Source organism: Oryx dammah, unplaced genomic scaffold (assembly GCF_014754425.2).
Source record: "Oryx dammah isolate SB20612 unplaced genomic scaffold, SCBI_Odam_1.1 HiC_scaffold_10, whole genome shotgun sequence".
NCBI classification, from domain to species: Eukaryota; Metazoa; Chordata; class Mammalia; order Artiodactyla; family Bovidae; genus Oryx; species Oryx dammah.
Window position 1 is genome coordinate 76,085,909 of NW_024070194.1, and position 21,466 is coordinate 76,107,374.

At 45.7% G+C, this 21,466-nt stretch overlaps 1 protein-coding gene across 1 annotated transcript in view; it reads right to left on the reverse strand.

Annotated features, from left to right (window-relative positions):
* The window catches only part of SPTLC3 (serine palmitoyltransferase long chain base subunit 3), a 149,002-nt gene that overhangs the window by 27,342 nt on the left and 100,194 nt on the right, over window positions 1-21,466 (reverse strand). The window contains exons 8-9 of the mRNA XM_040248292.1: window positions 18,182-18,401; window positions 8,529-8,655 (exon numbers count right to left, since the gene is read on the reverse strand). Coding sequence (XP_040104226.1) covers window positions 8,529-8,655; window positions 18,182-18,401 — 347 coding nt within the window. The remainder of the gene's footprint in view (window positions 1-8,528; window positions 8,656-18,181; window positions 18,402-21,466) is intronic.

A 21,466-nucleotide genomic window follows, 5' to 3' on the forward strand; every position in this document is an offset into this window, starting at 1 on the left:
TCCAGGGATCTTCCTGACCCAGGGATCGAACTTGTGTCTCCTGAATTGCAGGCAGATTCTTTACTGTCTGAGCCACAAGGGAAGCCCATTTGATGCTTAAGGCACAATTATTAATAATTAAGTAATCACTACATATTTGGAGGACTGGACTAAGGTATGTGTGACTAACATAAGAGGCAAGGATTGCATGAGACAGAGGAGGAAAGGATTATTTCCTGTCTGTGACATCAAGACAGGGCTTAGAAGCCTGAACAAAGGTTCAGAAGATGAAGAGTAGGTATAGGGGATGTGTGGGGAGAGATGAGAGTCTTCTAGACAGAGGAAACATCACAAGCATGCAGAAGGGTGGTACCAAAGCCTTGTGAATAGTTATAGGATATGGCCAAAGCTTACACTGAATGGGGGGCGTCACTCATCCAGCCAACATATATCGCTTGAGGTTGAGACAATGTCACTGCCCTCATGGCACTTGTACTCTCCTGGGGGAGCAGACAATCACCAAAGAAGCAAGAACATAATTCTAAGTGGTGATGGACCCTATGGAGGAAAATGGTGTGGAATGAAGGAGCAGATAGTTACCCACAAGGGAGGGGGCGATACTTAGAAAGGATAGTTATGGAAGGTCTGGGGTTAGTGGCACAAGTTAGAAGGGTCACTCCAGCATCAACACCCCCCCTCCCCCGCCCATCATTACAAGCTGTACTGAGTCCAGATTTCATCCAGTCCCCAAGTTTCAGTCTGAAGTTCTGAGACAGAGCCGGAGTAGCAGAAAACACAGGGGCTTCTGAGTCTGGTTTTGGGAGCCAGGAAGGTCTGGGTGGTGGTCCAGGGGTCAACAATGAGGAAAGTGGAAGTTGCTGGAAAGCAGAAAGGACCACCATTGTTTTCTCTGATTTTGACTTATCTGTGTTTTTAAACATGATCTGGACTTCATCCACTAACATCATGCACCAGAATCATCCTTTTTCCCTTTTCCACTGTTGTTCCTTTTTGAATAGAAACCACAGTCTTCTTGAACTCTTTGGATATTCTCGGTGAATAGAACCAGAGATTTTGCAGGGAAGGGACAGAACACTCAGTTTTAATTTGAGAATGGGCAACGTCACCATAAACTAGTGATGCTATAATCTAATCAAAATGTGGATTTAAAAGACATCACCTCCCCCGTTCAAGAGTGGAGAGTCTCCTCACACCAGAGGCCAGTATGCAGAGGGAAAAAGAAGAGCAATCACATTAGCTGAATCTTCATTTCTTAATCTTGCCAAAGATAGCATGGGGACATGCAAACAGAAACCTAGGGCTGAGGTAACAGCTTCTTCATGGATAGAATGTTTTGAATACCTCTCAAGTCATGCAAGAAATAAGAAGAATCTCAGAAAATCAGTGTGAGGAGGCCCTCTGTTGGGGAGCATGTCTATTTAACACTTCCTCCTCAGATCTTGGGCTCATCACAATTTTTATTTTCTAAAGAGCAAAGGAAGCTCCACTTTAGGAAGAATGCCTGTATTGGCACAATGACAGGGGTACTTAGATCTAATTTGGGGGGTCAGTTACCCCATCCCTCTCTTATTGACCTTCCTGCTAATGTTTACCAAAGCCTGGGTCTCACACTGAAATATTGAAAGTGGAGAATTGAGGTAAATATCTGGATAATATCTAAGTTTGATTTATAAGATGATTGAAGAGGGAAGCTGGTAATACTATTTGTCTCATCTTTTTTGCAGCAATAATCCCAGAATACTATATTGAGAAAACATGTTAAATTACAAAGGTAAGACAGCTTATTGTGTTTCATCCTGTCAAATCCTGTATAGCTAGTTGCTTTACATAAGGAAGAACACAATTCATTATTCTATCTTGCCACCCACTCTGCCACCCAGAAGGTCCTATTTAAGGGAAAGACAAGTGTGATTTTGAAGAAAACTAGAAGATTCTATTTTTAGAAGAATCTTCTATTTTCCTTTATTGTTTAAGCATACGAGATTTTATTAGCAACAATGAAAATGTATTCTACTGAAGTTGGATATTATATATTAGAAATTGGAACTCTATTTATTTTCACTTGTATGTAAATTTCCACTACTCTGTCCTTTCTAGGGAAACCTTATCAGCCACTCAATTATAAACAAATCAAATATTGCCATGTATATGATAGCAAAGGGACTTCCCTGTTGGCTCAGATGGTAAAGAATTTGCATACAATGCAGGAGACACAGGTTTGGGAAGATCCCCTGGAGGAGGGCATGGCAACCCACTCCAGTATTTCCTGGAGAATTCCATGGACAGAGGAGCCTGCTGGGCTACAGTCCATGGGGTCGCAAAGAGTCAGATGTGACTGAGTGACTAACACTTTCACTTTTTTATGATAGCAAAAGTGGCTTTGTGATTCAGAGTTGGTGAATTCCATCGGCCTAGCACTGAAGTAACAGCAGGAAAAGTTGATGAAATCACAGAGATCCTTTTTTCAACAGCCGTGTTGGTGAGACAAGGAATGTGTTAGCCAATGGAGCAATCCACTGTGTGTCCTGAGGTGGAGAGCTTTTTTCCATCACTTTTTCAGGTGACTGATGTGACTTCAAGTTTGAGAAGCATGTTTCTACACAACAGAATGGAACAGGGGAGCAAGCATGTGCAGAGGAAAGCATAAAGAGAGCAGAGGCTGGAATTCCAGCAAATGTAGATGGGGGAAGAGGACCCAGCAGTAAAGGAGAGGAAGGACAGACAAAGAAAGAAGAACCAGAAAGAAGAGCGTCTTCCACAACTAAGGGAAGCCTGTTCTCAGGAAAGAAGGGTGAGGTGGAGACGTCTGTCCAGTTTGGCTGGGGGAACAGCAGCAGGGTAGGTGGGTGGTGGTGACCTCTGAGGGTACAGAGCCCAGGGAAATGGCCAGAGGACGAAGGCTGATGGCTGCGTGGGGAGGAGAAAGGGAGCTGGCCCATGGGCCATTCTTTCAGGAAGATTTGCAGCAATGGAAGTGATGCGACTCAATGGCTGTAGAAACAAAAGGAGGGGTGAGGGGAGGCTTTTCCGGGGGACGAAATGATCAAGTTCATAGTTGAGAAAAGGGGCCAATGCCATTTACAAGGTGGGAAGGAAGAGAATCAAGCACAGAGGTGTGGAGGAGATAAGGGTCTTTTATTTACTGAGCTGAAAGGGAAAGAGAGAAGGATTCAACAAATATTTGTTGAGAACTTGTCACTGCCAGGCACTGTTCTCAGAGTAAAGACTAAAATGAAACGCTTGTTCTCCTGGAGTTCACATTCTCGCGAGGGAAACCAGAAAACAGGCAGATCTGTGGATTATTTGCCTGGGAGTGCTGTGATGACTGAAGCAAGCTGAGGAGGATTAGAGGGATGGGTGGTGGGTGTGCAGTTCAGGACGCAGTGGCTCCTCTCAGGAGGCTGATTCCGAGCAGAGATGGGCAGACAGTGAGGGAGCGGGTCACGCGGGTGTTGGCTGAACATGCTGCTCCAGGAAGACCAGCAAACGCGAAGACCCTCCTCTGTAGTAGCTGTTCCCTGGGTTCCAGGAAAAGCAAGGACACCACCTGCTCTGAGCAGACCAAGCAGGGGAGCGAGTGGTGGGAAACGTGGAAAGTCATGTCAGGAGAAGAAGCCTGAAGGCCACAGTCTGGACTTTTATACTAAGATGGAAAACAGTGGGAAACTCTGAGTGGAGCAGTGATCTGGTCTGAGTGACTTTTTTAAAAAAGGGAATCTTGCTTCTGTGTGGAGAATGTCACAAGACCACAAGCATGGGGAGTGGGGAGTCACTCCAGGGATCCAAGTGAGAGCTGATGGAGGGGGTGGCGGGGTGCGTGAGAAGACCCACATCCGGGTTTACGTCAAACGAACTGCTGCTGGATTTGCTGCTGGAGCAGGTGTAAGGCCTGAGAGACGGGGAAATTCCAGGGTGCATAAACACTGTTGGAAAAACTAGAGGAGGAAGGAATCATTTGCCTTTATGAGTGCTTACTACGCATCAAGCATCGTGCCGAGTTCACTGTTCTGTATTCTGTCACGTAATCCTTCCACAACCTCAGTTTATAATGAAGGAACTGAGGCTAAGAGAGGGCAGGCAACTGGCCATTTCATGGAGCAAGTGGTGGGTCGGGGACCGGGCCCCACACAGTTTGGCTGCAAAGCACACACCCTAAACCCTCCACGTGATACAACTTCTGTTTCCTCTGAAAAAGTGAAAGATTACCCAGAGCCAGCGGGGACAGAGAACCCCAATTAGGGGTTCAAAAAGAATGTTGACATTAATTGAAAAATATGCATCAAAAATTTAAATAAGTAATAAGATGACAATTGTAGACAATGCTTCCTTCAGGGGAGGTTGGTGCGGTTTGGGGCTCACCCTCCTGTGGCCGTCTGGGCCATAAAGAAAACGACAGAGCTGCCATCTTTCCGGACCGCTGCCAAAGTGGTGTCCCTCTCTGAGCAGTTCCCATCGCTAAGTGACCCCTTCTGCAGTTGCCACAACTGGCGTGGGACTGCCCCCCAGCTCCCAGTCCTGTGAGACAAACATTCCCTCCATCTTGTTCAGCATAAACACTGACCTGAAATTGAGTAGGCCTGCAAGGTGAAAGTTGAATCATGGAATGTTTATTAAGCCAAGCAGTGGGCTGGATATTCAGAGGAATATCAGATTAATGTAAGACACAGCTTTTGCTCTTGAGGGGCTCACAGTGTTGGTGTTTGGCTGGTGGACCACTCAACGTCCGGTAGGATGGAGAAACCAAATCTCCATTTTGGGTTCATTGTGCTGTACAGGGTGATAGGCCAGGAAAAGGGCCTTGGTGCTGGGGAAAGGATTGGGTGGCTTGCAGACCCTCAGCTTGTGTGTATTAGCTCCGTGAGGAGCCTGGCTGCAGTCAAGGTGGCTGTTTGTGCATAAACATTGTCATTTCACTGGGACTGCTATTTCATCTTTGAACCTTGGCTTCAAAGGAACACTGACCTTATTCCTGCAGCCTGCCTTTCTTTGAAGCGTATGGCTTTGCCTGCAGATTAAAGTGAAGACATTCATCAAGGAACGGATCTTGCCAACCGCTCCCCAAACTCAACCTGAAAACAAAGCCTTGAAAGGCTCCTATCAGAGCAGGAGGGGAGAAGGCTGAAGATGAAGGCTCAGAGCAGGGCACTTTCTCAGAACCTGTAAGGCAGCTCGGGGTTGATGTAGTGCAGTTCTTTAAGCTTTGGGCAACTTTACCCTGGGAATTGGTTTATCTCTGCAGAAAGGGGTGAGTTAATGCAAAGTTCCCAACCAGCCTTGTTTATCTTATTTAAAGCAGGCACTGTTGTCAATGAGGCCAGGGTGATCATTCACTGGGTGCCTTTGAATTCTTCAAAAGCCATGTCAGGCTGAGGCATCTGCAACTTGGCTGATGATTCTATCAATTTTCTTTTCTATCGCTTTCTTTTGTTCATTTCTTTGAAAAGAAACTGTTCGATCTTTCTCCCTGCTTTCCCCTATCTAGATTCTGAGGACACAGACTGTACACATAGCTTTTTCTCTAATTTTTTTCTTTCTGTTCCCTCTGAAAATGGCAGTAAGACTGAAGAGAGACACTTTAACTGGGAAGTTAAAAATAACGACCAAGCAAGTATTTAATTATGAGGCTAAGAGAGAAAACTAAAGGAAATATCTCCCTCCTTGGAGGGAGAAAAACTGATGACAGATGGCTATCAAAGGGCTTACGATCATATCTTTGAATGTAACTTCTGCAGATCTCTTTGATCAAACAGAGTGAGTTCTGTTTGTGATGAAGTGGCAAAGCTGTCCAGAGGCAGAAAAGGAAAAGATTGTCGAGTTGGGAATGTGTAAATCAATGGACGATGATAACATATACCCTACAGGCATCACGATATTGTAAAGTAATTAGCCTTCAAATAAAATAAATTAATTAATTAAAAAAAGAAAACAAAAAACATATAATCTGCAGGGTTTAAAGAGTCAATGATCTTTATGAAGACATAGGCTAATTTTCAGAGTAAACTTTTTCTAGTTATTTGTCTTTAAAATAAGATCAATGGATAATTCTGGTCATCACAGTACAATTCTTTAACTTGCATTTTAGCTTAAGTCTCAAATAACTTTTTTCATTAAGAAATCCATGCAGTCAAGAATATCATTAAGACGACTTTGCAAGAAGCCAGTGGTTCCAAACTAATTTTTTCACATAACCCGGTAGCTCATGTGGGAATGGAGACAGGTCTATTTTGAGTTTCAGTTTTAAAAGATTGAATAATATCTGCTCATTCATGTCCATATTCATACCCATTAATTTACTACTACCACCTCCCCAGATTCAGGCAGGTCATGTGACTAGTTTTGGCTGATGGATGGTAAGCAAGATGAGAAGCATTACTTCTGGGCTGATGCTCTTTCTTGCTACCATGGTGACTGTGGAGGCCATGTGTTGAGACAGCCAAGCCTCAAGCCAGCGGAAGCCTGAGTCACTTCCCATGAGGGAAAGTGGACAGAAAGTTGTCCAATTTGTGTTATATTTGATACTAGATCTATGAACAAGAGATAAACCTTGGTTTGGTTAAGTCACTGTGATTTTCCAGGCTTATTTGTTATACTGGCATAAGTTAGCTTATCCTGACTAACCCAGGACCTTGAAGGAAATCTAGTCTTACTTCACTTCCATCATAAGAATCCTTCCTACAGCATCCCTGAGGTAGCACAAATACTTCTTGAACACTTCAGGAATAACAGCAAGTAATCTAGCAAGCAATTATATAATGCTTACCATAGACAGAATTGTTTCAGTCATAATGAAATCTTTTATGTCTTATTTTACCGAATTCTCACAAAAACCTTAGCTCATCAATAGCCTTTCGCTTATTTTGCAACTGGAGGAGCTGAAGCACAGAGAAGTAACTTAGAGTTGAACAGATCAATGAAGACACTTGCCTAAGGCCACACAGCAAGTTAAGCAGTGTCTCAGGAATCAAGGCCTGGCAGCTGCTTTCAGTTTATGCCCTTAAGCACTGCACCATGAATAGACTGGAATCACATTTCCTTTTCACATAGACTATTCAATAAGACACAGAATCATAAAAACCCCAAAGGCAAGGCTGGAAATGACCGTAGAAGTTAGTCAATCATTACATTTTACATGGAGGAACAAAGTCACCCTCAAATCCATTTTTTCTTTAGTGAAAAAGAAAAGTCTATCATTTCTTTTCAACCTAGTGACCTGGGGAACACTAGGGCTCAGCAGAAGGGCATCAGGGACCATCAGTTTGGAGGTACGTAAGGGCTTCTCTGGAGACTCAGATGGTAATGAATCTGCCTGCATTGCAGGAGACTTGGTTTGATCTCTGGGCCGGGGAGATCCCCTGGAGAAGGGAATGGCTGCCCATGCCAGTATTCTTGCCTGGAGAATCCCATTGACAGAGGAGCTTGGTGGGCTATAGTCCATGGGGTTGCAAAGAGTCAGACACAACTGAGCGACTAACACTTTTTCAAAGACACTACGTTATCCATATCAGCCCTGTTCTAGTCCGTTTTACATAGTAGGTTTCTGGGTACAAAGGATATGTGAATCAAGTATTTTGTTGCTTTAATAATATTAAACAATGATGGATCTCATACTTTTACTGAAATAGTAGGCTCGCTCAGAACATTGCACTAAGCATTGTAGGGTTTCACATCAGCTCGGAGGTGGGGCAGGGCACATGGAAGGTATAGCCCAGGCGGCAGTTCTAGCGCCAGGATAATTTGCTGCTTCTATAAACACACTCACTAGATTGCTTGACCGCAAGAACTCCCCTAGTCATCACTGTCCCCTATTGTGGTATACAGTAGAAGCTCTATAAACTATATCTTAAAGATAGAAGGTGAAGTCTAAGAGCCCTTGATGAAAGCATATTTCAAAAAAAAAGAAAAAAAGAGTAAGCTCATTTGAGTCAAACGAAGTAGCACGTCTTGGCCATGGAGACCCAACATCAGAGAAATGGATGACCAACTACTGTTGTGAGTGTTTTCTCTGTATATACTTGAATGGGGAGTGGAGGATTCCTTCTCCCCAAACCCTGGTGAGTAATGATTGAAGAAATGTATGAAGAAATGAATTAATGAATGAATAGATGGGCGGGGGATTAAAAAAAGAATATTAAATTGACTAGTTCATTCTCAGGGAAACAAATGACCGTCCCCAGAAAGCACAGGCAAACACACACCAAGGCAGGCTTCATTTTAACATGACTAATTAAACAAAATCATCCAGATTTGCTGATCATATGAAGAGGTGAGTTAGAAAGTGTTCGTTGCTTTAAAAAAGCATTGCCCTGCTCACACTTTCTGTGTGCTGATGGCAGTTCCAGAACATTTATGTACTCCGTACTATTACACATTATGTATTATTAACATGCACATGGCTTAATTTACAAATTGGCTATATTAAGACAAAGCAGTATATTTGAGAAGGGGAGAGGTTGATGGGGCAGAAGGGAGGCAGAGAGGGGTCTAGGAAAGGATTTAATGGGAGATGGGCTTGCTGCAGACCCTCTTACCTTTTGTGGTCCCATCTAGTCCCATGATGAGTTTCATTACTCTGATGATTTGCTCTGCTACCGGGGGGCTCATGGATGTGGCATAAGCAGCACTATGGGAGTGAGTCCGTAAATAATCCACAAGGTCCTTTACCGAAGGAGGGAAATCCAAAAAGAAGGCAAATAAGTCTGTGTTGGTGGACCCATCTCCACCCATTACAGCAGAAGACATTTGATTCTTGAATGCAGTCTAATTTTCCAGGCGCAGCACTAAGCTATTTGTTTTTTCTACCCATTCTTCTCAGCCTCTCCCTCAACAACATAGAAGGTATACAAAACTAGGAGCTCCAGATTTGGAGTTGAGGTTTGTAAGGCATCTTCCCGACCCAGGGATCGAACCTGGGTCTCCTGCATTACAGGCAGATTCTTCACATCTGAGCCACCAGGGAAACTCAATACCAGATGTGTAAAGGAAAAACAGCCTCCTAGACATTTGTTTGGGTATCCAGGTCATGCAAGCAGTGGTTTAGTATTCAGGAGGGTACAAAGACTGTGTACCCTCTACACATTCTAAAGGATCTAAAATGTGTCTTTTTATTTTTGTCCTTGAGCATAGTATATGAGCTTCTGCCCATGAAGAAGTAACAGCAGGGAAAGTAACAAGATATGCAGACGAATATATGCAGCGAGCCTACCAGAAGGCAGAGGAGAAAGGCGGGATGTGCTGCTTGGGAGTAGACACGGGAAGCTCCAGTGAGGCAGTGGGATTGCGTCTTGAAGAAAGACAAAGATAGAAAGAAACGTTCCAGTGTAAGGGAGCAGCAGAAGGGAGAGGAGAGATTGACCCAACATGGAGGTGAGGACGAGATAAACTCCGGTGTGCCGTGGGCTGGAGAGAACCACTGGGATGTTTGCACTGCAGTCTTTGGAGCGCTGACTCGCTGCAGGATGCTGGGCCCTACGGTGGTGGAAATGGTTCTCCACCAGGATGCCTGATCAGCCTGAACCTGAGGTCAGCGGTAAGCATGCTGAGAGCCTGAAGGAGTTCCAGTCACCTCCTTCTACAGTGGTGTGGTCAGGGGAGGCTCAGCGTTGGCACCCAGGGGCACTCAGCCCGCCTGGGAAGACATCCTCCTGGCTCACAGCCTGGGACCCTCGGGGTGCCCTGCAGAAATGCTATTGTGCTCAGGATGGCTCGGAGTGAGCAGTGGGGTCCATGAAGCGGCGGTCACTTATCTTCCAGGATCATGAGACAGCTTAGAACCCCACTTCAGTGTCTTCTCAGTCACTGCCTGGAAGGTGACCTGGGGGGACCTCTGCTTTGAGCAGACCGTCTCCTCCTGACCCCCCCTGCACTGGCCACATCCACACCCACCCCTGTGCTTGGCACCATGCCCGCCTGTCACTTTTCCCTCTCAGGGTGGGTATCCTGGTAGCTCACAGCCATGCGTCCTTACCCAAGCATTTAAAGTGTACATTGTTCATCTTCCTGTGAGCTAGTAACTAAAGTTAGTGGTGACGTAAGTAAAGTACCTGAAGTCACTATGCGCTTTCCTAAATGTTCGTGCAGCAGTTAGTGGCCTGCCTCCCAGGTGGCTGGTGGTGTGCTGCGTCTGCCTGGCCCCCTGGGGGACCAGGTAGCTCCAGTCCGCCTGCCCTGCTGCCTTCGGAACGTCCTTGTCTGCAGTCCCCTCCCCGGCACTCCCCCTCCCCTGACTTTCTTTCTCCTGCGTTTCACACTCTTCAGCCCTGATTTTTTGTGTCTTTTCCTTCTCCATTGCTCTACTATGGTTTCCTCTTTAGGTCTTTTAATTTTAGACTCTCCATTCCAGTCTTTTTTTTCCTCTCTATTTCTTCCTTTCTTTCCTTCCCCCCTGGCTCCCTTCCTTCCCTTCTCCCCCACCCCCCGACTTCTGTCCCCATCCCCCTTGCCTCCACGCTCCTTCTCTCTTTCTTTCCAGCAAGTCTGTACAAGGAGATGCTCTGGGCTGTGCTCCACGAGTAGGAACCTGAGAAGGGGAGGAGGGCAGAGAGCCTAGTCCCTGGCAGCCAATCTCCACTTGCACTAAAATCAAAATTAAGTTTTCTGTTTGTTCTTTTGTTTAGTGATCTTATAAGCATCTTCATCACCTGACGGAGGCACTGACCACATGGTACCCAAGAAGTTCACTTTGGAGCATGGAGGATGGGGGGAGCATCAGGGAGAAAGAGGAGGTCATTTTCCAGAGGAGCTGCAGCCAGGCTCTTCTTCATGCTCCTCTATGAGCAGAAGCAGGGGTTTTCTTTCTCTACTGAAAGCTGGGGCCTCCCAGCAGGATGCTGGGTGGGATGCAGGAAAGGGGATGATGTGGGCTCCTGTGGTCCAGGAAGGAGAGTTTTAAGGAGATGACTTGGCCTTGAAGGAAGAGTAGATATGGATAGTTGCTGATGAGGGGAGAGGCATGGACATGGGCTAAAATTAGGAATAAAGATGGCATGTTAATCAGCACAGGATGGAGGAGCCAGATGAAGGCAGACGAAAAAGCTAGTGCCTCCAAGACAGGTAATGAGGGGTTGTTCCCTCCAGGGCAGGTCTGACCTCAGAGTTACGAGATAGGCTCTGGAGCCTGGATCACTTAGGTTCAAATCCTGACTCTGCCGCTTGCTGGTATGAGACCATGGGCAAATTACTAAGCTTCCCTGCACCTTAGTTTCCTTCTCTGAGAAATGGGATAACGGCTATACTTTTTTCAGAGTCATTATGAGGATTAGAGCTAACATGTACATGGTGCCTAGAAAAGCATCTGCTGCATACTGAATATCTGCTGCTGTTGGTGGCTATTGTTAATGGACGGCCAGCTCAGAGAGTCTGAACACTCAGAGCACGAGGTGGGAGGAGGGGGCAAAAACCAGACACTTGGTGTGTCTTTATCCCAGCCCCCTCGTCCAGCAGAGGGTCCTGCTGTATGCTTATGCCTCCACACATTGGTAGATCTGGGCATCAAAGATTTGCACCCCAACACTTCCCCCATCCGTATTGGGTGGTAACAGTGAGAGTGAAAAGAAAGGAAGAGGCACTTCAAAGAAGGGAGATCCTAGATCTGATGATAACAGTGTTTCACTGGAGAGACGGTAGAGCTGACGGGCCGTGATGGACCCAGAGCTCATATCCACGCGCTGCTTGAGGCTCCACTGTAAGGATTTTAAATGCATTTCACATGCATAATTACATGCATTAACTCACTTTAGCTTCTCAGTAACACTATGAGTTAGGTACTATTTTGATCTCTACTTTATAGGTGGGGTCACTGTGTTAAGGAACAGATCAGAACATTATCCCACCAAAAGTGGCTCGATAACAAGGACTTGTACCCAAAGATTCTGGCTCTAGAGTCCCCCCTCTTCCCACCCTTTAGCATCAGATTATATTACTTCTTCAGAGCAGAGGAGCTGGCTTGGTAAGGGGATGGGGAGGCCCTGGGGAATGCAGAGAAGACTGTGTTCATTGCTACTTATGTGGCACTGCTAGCAATGTGTTCATTGCTACTTATGTGGCGCTTTCCCTAATCCACAGAGACTGCACCCCTGGGGGGAGGAGAGGAAGGGGAGAATTTCTAATACACACACCTGTTCACAGTTCTAAACCGTGGATTGAACTGTATCAGTCTCAAAATGTGTCCTGTATATTACTCTTATTTTTCCAAAGAGACTGGGACCTCCTTGAGAGTAGCAAACAGTTACACACTTTATTATATACTCTCTTAAAATCTATAGTGGTGAGTACGTAGCAGGGTCTGGTGAATACTGATGGTCTAATGGAAATCGGAAGGGTTCTAGGGACCAAGGAAGGATGCTGAGGGTCCCTGAAGTTCAGTCAGGGGGTACAAAGCTGTATTCTTAGGAACTAGTGTAGCAATATTCTCTTAGCTTTGGGGCATTGCTGACAAAGATCAAAGAAGCAAAACAAAGCTGGATTTGCCTCCTAGAGGTATGTCCTCAGTCCTCAAGTTCCCTCACAAGTTGAGAAATTTCACAAAGCCAAGGCCACGTGCATCCTTAGTTTGAGTAAGTGCCTCATCGGCACAGTATCACTTCCTTTTAAGAGAAAGACTGTCTTGTCCACAATCTTATTTCCTTCAGACCGAGTCCACCTTCTCAGAGTCTGAGTGTGTGGATGGAAGTTAGCTTGCTTGTGTGCTTCAGAGAGGGGAGCTCCTGGGGGCACCTCAGCAGAGCATCTTCAGGGTAGCCTTGGCTCTTGGTTTCTGATTTGCTCCTATCACTCGCCCACTGGAGGCCATGAGCCCTGAATGAAGAGTTGGCTTTGGTCCTAGGCAAGGAGAGCCTGGGCTGTGTTTTCCCTCAGGGAGGGTTAGCGGTCTTCTCAGACTGAGATTTCCAAGACCATTAGGAAGTGCAAAACCTTGAGTCTGGAGTTCAAGGACAAGAGTGGCTTTTCTGAGGAAGTCGGACAGGAGGTTCTTAGGGTAAACATCTTGGCATTCATTCCATGACCCCCATCTCCTTCAAAGGGCTGTTAATTCCAGCCAGGGCTGAGCATGCAGAGCAGAGCTGGCTTCCGCCTTTGGTGCCAGGCTTCTGGGCTAATGTTCACACCAAGCTCAGCTGCTCTCCCTCGGTCCCTCCTCCAGAATCCCAGCCCTGCACCAGCCCAGCCCTGAGGGTCACCTTTGCTGCATTCGGTTGCAAATCTCTGGTCTCACGGAGGCTGTGAAAGCCTGTGGTCAGCTCCAGGCATGCAAGAGGATGCGGGATCTGTGCCTGAGAGAAATCTGGACCCCAGAAGCTGGGGTCTGTGCTGTTGACCCCATCTCCTCGGCAACTGGGTCAATGCAAATTAAAAAAATAAGGAAACCATCCCCATCAGCTCAGGCTTTCTTCAAAGAAGAAGGGAGGGAGCTCTGATAGGTGGAGAGAAGTACCTGACATGTCACCTGAAGATCTTGAAAGGACAGACAACTTCAGTGTGGGTTGTTCATGGCTCAGCTACAGCAGCTCCGAACCCACAGTGAGCAAAACAATGAAACCCAGCTGGCTCTTGAGAGACCATTTTAGCAGTTTCCCTGGGGTCAGGAGAGTAGGTTGGGTCAAGGCAGACATGAATTTCTAGGACATTTTGTTACTGGAGGGCTGGGATGAAGACAAAATCTCTACTCTCTGTGGTTGCATCTTAGCACCAAAGCAATTTTTCTCTTGTGTGTTTCCAAATATTTTTTCTTCTGTGACACATCTGGTTGCTAATGCATGCGCTTCTGCCCTTGACCTGCTCCATAAAGATTTCTGGAGCCTCCTAGAAACTGTTATTAAAATTACAGTCCCTGTACCACTAACATTGACATTTAAAAAGAGAGTTAAGACCCAGAGAGTTTTTATCATTTTCTAGATTTTTGGATCCCCAAGTGATTATTTCACCTCTCAAGATTTACTAGGAAGCCCAGGAACATAGTGAACTTGAAATTATCAATAATTCAGAAAAATGTAAAGTCCTAGTGTGTACACTTTAACTTGTTTATGGTTACTTTTGTTGCTTTTGTAGAATTAATATCTAGAATGTTGGATATTTTATAATACTCGCCCGAGTTGAGATATCTATTTTAAAATATTCAGAAAAAAGTATGTAAGATGAAACTCTGAAAACTGAATTCGAATTATTCAAACAGATATTAGAAAGATTTTTTTCCCAAAGATCTTCAGCATTTGCCCAATTCTATGGCCTATCAATTAAAAAACAAATTCAAAGTAAAAATTCTTCACAAAATTCTTCAAAGTCCAGGGGAATTAAAAACCATGATTTAAATGGAAACTACACATAATTTAAAATTGAAATAACTTAACAAGTTAAAGGCACAGAGGAGCAGATGCTAAGTATGATTAACTCATGGGCTCATTAGGCTGGAAGGAAATTGATTCATCTGCATTTATCACAGGCTCGCCAAGATGATTCCAGGAGGTGTTTTTATCTGTACTGTGCTGTGCTTAGTCGGGTAAGACTCTTTGGGACCCCACAAACAGTAGCCTGCCAGGCTCCTCTGTCCATGGGATTCTCCAGGCCAGAATACTGGAGTGAGTAGCCTTTCCCTTCTCCAGGGGATCTTTCCAACCCAGGGATCGAACCCAGGTCTCCCGCATTGTAGGCAGACTCTTTACCGTCAGAGCCACCAGGGAAGCCCAAGAATGCTGGAGTTGGGTAGCCTATCCCGTCTCCAGGGGATCTTCCCGACCCAGGAATCAAACTGGGATCTGCTGTGTTGCAGGTGGATTCTTTACCAGACTGAATTTTAAATCATCAGGGAACAACACGAGACACTCTCTCAAGAGGCCTCATAACCTGCTCACCCTCCACGCCTTGAAAACTGGCCCGCGTTTTCTAGGTTTTTCATCTTCCCGGTACAGGGCTAACGGGTCTCTGCCAGTTCAGTTCAGTCGCTCAGTTGTTTCTGACTCTTTGCGACCCCATGAATCGCAGCACGCCAGGCCTCCCTGTCCATCACCAACTCCCGGAGTTCACTCAAACTCACATCCATCGAGTTGGTGATGCCATCCAGCCATCTCATCCTCTGTCGTCCCCTTCTCCTCCTGCCCCCAATCCCTCCCAGCATCAGAGTCTTTTCCAATGAGTCAACTCTTCACATGAGGTGGCCAAAGTATTGGAGTTTCAGCTTTAGCATCATTCCTTCGAAAGAACACCCAGGACTGATCTCCTTTAGAATGGACTGGTTGGATCTCCTTGCAGTCCAAGGGACTCTCAGGAGTCTTCTCCAACACCACAGTTCAAAAGCATCAATTCTTGGGCGCTCAGCCTTCTTCACAGTCCAACTGTCGCATCCATACATGACCACAGGAAATACCATAGCCTTGACTAGATGGACCTTTGTTGGCAAAGTAGTGTCTCTGCTTTTGAATATGCTATCTAGGTTGGTCATAACTTTTCTTCCAAGGAGTAAGCGTCTTTTAATTTCATGGCTGCAATCACCATCTGCAGTGATTTGGAGCCCCCAAAAATAAAGTCTGACACTGTTTCCACTGTTTCCCCGTCTATTCCCCATGAAGTGATGGGACCAGATGCCATGATCTTCGTTTTCTGAATGTTGAGCTTTAAGCCAACTTTTTCACTCTCCTCTTTCACTTTCATCAAGAGGCTCTTTAGTTCTTCTTTATATTCTGCCATAAGGATGGTGTCATCTGCATAATCTGAGGTTCTTGATATTTCTCCCAGCAATCTTGATTCCAGCTTGTGCTTCTTCCAGCCTAGCGTTTCTCATGATGTACTCTGCATATAAGTTAAATAAGCAGGGTGACAATATACAGCCTTGATGTACTCCTTTTCCTATTTGGAACCAGTCTGTTGTCACTCTCTAATTCTCGCTGCCACCTAGTGGTAAATTCAGAGACTGCAGTGTGATACAGAGGGAGACGGGGGAAGGAACAGGATGAGACAGCCATCCTTCTGGTTCCAAGTATGCGAAGAAGCTGTTTTTTAAAGAGCAAAAAATGATACACCTATTTTTCTTGTTCCTGATTAAGGCAAATACTAAATATTAATGATTTTTACAATGGCTCCGTATCTACCGCAGATCAGCAGAAGGTAGGTAGGCAAGAGCAACTATACTTTAAAAACAGTCCACCTGCTTTCAGGATAGGGAGTGTGTGAGAGCGCGGACTGAGTTGGGCCTGAGCTGGCAAGCAGGAGCCTCTGTTTCGAGCTCTAAGGGGGAGCATGGTGACCGCTGCCAAACTCGGCAGCATTTCAGGGATCCGCTCACTTTAGTTTATTCAGGTTCCTTCGGCTCAGGAAACAGAGTTACGCTTGGTGAAAAATCTTGCAGCTCAGAACTGCTGCTAAAGTCACCACAAAGCTGCGAGCTCACAAAGCAAAGTAGCCTGGGCGAGGGCTCACCTACATTTAGGACCCTCTGACCCCATGGCTTCGACAGTCGAGGAAGGGAATGTCGAGCCTCGCGCTAGACTTAGCTGAATTCTGTAAGATCCCGGGCATTCCCTATGTTTTCAGTACCCCTCGATGAATTCCTGCAGGCCTGTGGAAGGAGGCTGAACAGCAGTGCTTTGAGCTCAGATGAAAGTGGTGCATTTTGAAGGGTGAAGGTCACCGGGAGCTCTGAACATTTTAAGCGTTTGTGCAGTGTCTCATGGCAGGTGAGTTGCACGCAGTAAAATCTGCCGTTTCAAATCATGGGCTTTCTGACCCCAGACTGTTTTCAGCTGTACTCCCTGGTTTGTCTAGCTGGTTTACCAGGAGTCTGAGCTCCTGTTCCTGTTGGTGACAGTGAGGGAGGAATCAGGAATTTCAGAGAAGCCATAGGCCATCTGCATACACTGCTGTGCCCTGCCCGGGGGAGCCAACACCACCCTCACACCCTCTGGGGCAGATGTACACCTGGAGGAGAGAACCATCAGGGTTTTGGTAAAACTGTTGTATGATGGAGCAGAGAACTGGCTTTTTGAGCCCTGAAAGTCAGGTTTTAATATTTCATTTTATTTCTCTCATCTTCTTCCCTCTTCTTTTAAAACCTTTTCAAACATTTGTTTCATTTTGGTGACCTCCTGGGTGATGTTGGCAGTAGAATGGCAGGGATAACACTTTAGTCTAATTCCATCAGCTCAGAATCTTCAGTCACACAAATAAGATATGAGAGGATGACAGGATTTGACTCATGGCTTCTCCAAGATTGTGGGAGAGAATTACTTTGCAGAGAAAAATCTCTTATGGACCTAGAGACTGTCATACAGAGTGAAAGAAGTCGGAAAGAGAAAAACAAATATTGCATAATATCTCTTATATGTGGAATCTAGGGAAAAGGTACAGATGAACTTATTTGCAAAGCAGAAATAGAGACACAGATGAGAGAACAAACATATGGATGCCAAGGGAGGCAAAGGTGGGTGGAATGAATTGGGAGATTGGGATTGGCCTATATACATTCTTGATACTATTAATATGTATTAGGTAGATAACCAGTGAGAACACACTGGGTAGCACAGGGAATTCTACTCGGTGCTCTGTGATGATCTAAATGGGTTGGAAATCCAAAAGAGAGGGGATATTTGTATATGCATGGCTGATTCACTTTGCTTTGCAGCAGAAACTAACACAACATTGTAAAGCAACTATATTTCAATAACATACATTTTAAAAGATCTCCAATCTTGCCACTGTTTTGTTAAAACTCTGAAAACCCACATCTTGTCGCAGAGGGTCAGTGCCTTCAACATCTGACCTCTGCCACTGTTCCTACCAGCTTTTTCCCAAACTACTTAGTTCTGCAGCATCACTTCTGTGGTTTGGTAAACAGCATTCTCTCTTTTTGAAATATGACCCCCACACCCCCTCGCCACCCTTGGTCCACAAGACTGACAGTCTTTCTGAGACTTCTTCGGTCCTGCCCTCTCCTTTGCACTGTCTTTGCCTATGTGCACAGCCAGGGTTGTCATTTCAGGATCACAGGATTACTCATCACAAGGTCCTCTGCACTATCAGAGGATGAGCTCCTTGACCTTCTGGGCCTCTCGTGCCTGTGAACCCATGCTGCCCAGGCCGCCTTAATCAGTCAGGTGTGCTAAACACAACTGAAGCCCTCAGGGAAACCAGAGGACCCCCAAGACTGCATTCCCAGGGCATCCAGGTTTTAAATAGATGCAAGGGATCTGTCTCTTACCTTCCTTCCAGCTATGTAACCTCCTGCAGCTCCAAAGCTTTTGGTGAAAGTGCCCATAAGTACATCAATATCTCTGGGGTCTATTCCAAAGAACTCCACCACACCCCGGCCAGTTGGGCCCACGGACCCAATACTGTGAGCTTCATCTATGTAGAGGTAAGCCTTGTATTTCTTCTTCAGAGCCACGATATCAGGCAGACGCACGATGGAACCTTCCATGCTAGGGCAAAAGAAGAAATGCTCGTGAGTAGTGTGCACCCACCAGGGAGGCTCTGTGTCACTCTCCCTTTCTGCCCTGATACCAAACAGGGACAACCGGGCATATTTCATTTGGTGTAGATGTGCTCTCAGTCTTGTAAGGCTGCTCTGGCTTCATTTCACTAGGGGGAAATTAATTTACATTCAATGGATTTAAGTGCTTTGAGTTGTTAAAGCTAATTCCCAAGTAAATAATTAGCTCACTGTGCTGTTGATTAGCATAACTAGACTGATCAGACTGGATTCCAGGTATTTTGATAATTTTAATTAAATTTCTCTATGTCATTGCATCTATATAAGCCTGCTACTGTCTATTTGGAATGGCTTCCCAGGCTACGCCTGTGGTAAAGAACCCACCTGCCAATACAAGAGACATTAAGAGACACGAATTAAGGCTTTCCTGTGGCTCAGACAGTAAAGAATCTGTCGGTAATTTGGGTTTGATCCTTGGGTCAGGAAGATCCCCTGGAGAAGGGAATGGCAACCCACTCCAGTATTCTTGTCTGCAGAATCCCATGGACAGAGGAGACTGATGGGCTCCAGTCCATGGGGTTGCAAAGAGTCAGACACGACTGAGAGACTGACACTTTCAAGAGACGTGGATTAGATCCCTGGCCAGAACCCCCTCCAGCATTCTTGCCTGGAGAATCCCATGATCAGAGAAGCCTGGCAGGCTACGGTCCATAGAGTCGCAAAGAGTCGGACACAACTGAAGTGACTTAGCAGCACGTCTGACCTAAACTCAGTGCTTGAATTGCTGAATATTAAAGGAAGGAAGTAAAAACACACAAAAGGGACTTCCCTGACGGCACGGTGGATAAGAATCCAGCTGCTAATGCAGCGAACACAGGTTCGATCCCAGGTCTGGGAAGATTTCACGTGCTCCAGAGCAACTACACCCCTGTGCCGCAACTACTGGGCCTGTGCTGCAATTCCTGAAGCCTCTGCTCTGCAACAAGAGACGCTACCTCAGTGAAGCCTGTGCATCTCAACAAGCAGTAGTCCCCCTCACCCATGAGAGAAGCCCGTGAAAAGCAGTGAAGACCCAGCGCAGCCATAAATAAATAAAAAAAATTATTTTTAAAAACGCAGATCAGCACCGAAGTTAGAGGGAAAGGCACTTCTGCCTAATATAAGGAACAACAAACAAATAAAAAAAACACAGAGAAGAACTTGAAGACATCATTACCAGGGAAGTCTCCTAAGACATCACAGTGTTCCCTAAAGCACAGGAGAAAGGCCTTAGGCTCTCCTGTTGAGTTCTTATTGAACCTGAAGGCTTATTTGAGGCGTCTGCTGGTGTCCCCTCTCTTCCTTTAGGGCAATGCTTCTCACTTGTGTGAGCATCAGAATCCTTTGAATGCTTTATTACACTCGAATGGTTTGTTACAAGGCAGGTTTCGGGGCCCCACCCAGAGTTTCCAATGGAGGTCTGGGGTGGGTTGAGAACTTGCGTTTCTATCAAGCTCCCGAAAGATTCCAGGATTTCTGGCTGTGGACAACACGAGAACCACTGCTATAGATCAACTTTTGTTTTAGCCCTAAGTGCTTAATTTTTCTTGGCAGTTTGCAATTGGTAACTTTCCTTGGGATTTTAAATTGCAAAACCACTTTAAGTTCTCCAGCAAAGGGAAAGACAGGAGGTAAATAAGCAAGTCAAATGAGCATTCGTATTTACATGGCACCTCTGGAACCCAATGGATTTAAAAGAACTTTTGTCTTCAATCAGTTCTCAGGACATCTTGTGAGCTGTGTTTTCCCACACAGTTTTGACTGTGCTGTCAGCTAAGCTCTATGAAAACACACAGACTCACACTCTCACCCCTAAGAAGGAGCTTGTCAAACAATTCAAACAACCCATCAGTTTAGTTCAAGAGCTAGTCAACTGATGCAAACAGAGAGCTGAACATATCTTCTTCTCAGTTTATTTATTAAATTTAATGTATTAAGAAAGTAGCTTAAGTATTAGGTCCATTCTGTCAAAACAGTCCAGCTATTGGGTAGTCACCTAGACCAGTGGGTACTGGGTGATCTTTTTAAAAGAATCATCTATTATTTATTTAACTTTGGCTGTGCTGGGTCTTCACTGCCGCATGGGTTTTTCTCTAGTTGCGATGTGCAGCTCTCTCACTGAGGTGCTCCAGGCCTTGACAGCTGCGGTACTTGTGGCGTCTGGGCTCAGTAGTTGCGGCTCCCAGGCTCAGTAGTTGGGGTGCACGGGCTTAGTTTCTCTGTGGCGTGTTGGATCTTCTGGGACCAAGGATCAAACCCAAGCCTCCTGCATTGGCAGGCAGATTCTTTACCACTGAGTCACCAGAGAAGCCCCACTTTAAAAAAAAAAAGGATTTTATTTTTCAGAGCAGTTTTAAGTTCACAGCAAAACTGAGCAGAAGGTACAGAGTTTCCCCATATGCCGTCTGCCTCACAGAGGCATAAGCTCCCCCCTTGTCAACAACACCTACCAAAGCAGTACATTTCTTTCAGCCAGTTGACCTCCACCGGCATGTCACCATCTAAAGCCCACAGTTTATACTAGAGTTCACCCTTGGTATTGTTCGTGAAACTGAGCAGGGCCTTTCCTGGGCACAAAAGCCTTTCTGTCCCCTGTGTCTTGTTTATAGGGAATAGGCTTTAGCCTTCATAACTTTCCCTGAGTTCCAAAGTGTTAGCCACTCAGTCGTGTCTGACTCTTTGTGACCTGCCAAGCTGCTGTGTCCATGGGATTCTCCAGGCAAGAATACTGGAGTGGGTTGCCATGCCCTTCTCCAGGGGATCTTCCCGACCCAGGGAGCAAACCGAGGTCTCCTGCGTTGCAGGCAGATTCTTTACCATCTGAGCCACCAGGAAGCCCATAAGCTGCTAGTCAGGGCAGGGAGGAGGAGCAGGGAAGAGCAGTCAAGAGACAACAGGGCAGCCTTGGGGCCGGGTTCTGGTTCTGCGTCAAGTGACACACACACAGTGTCTTCGAGCTCTTCTGCAGAACTAAAACCCCCAAATGGAGGATGTTAAATACTTGATGACACATTC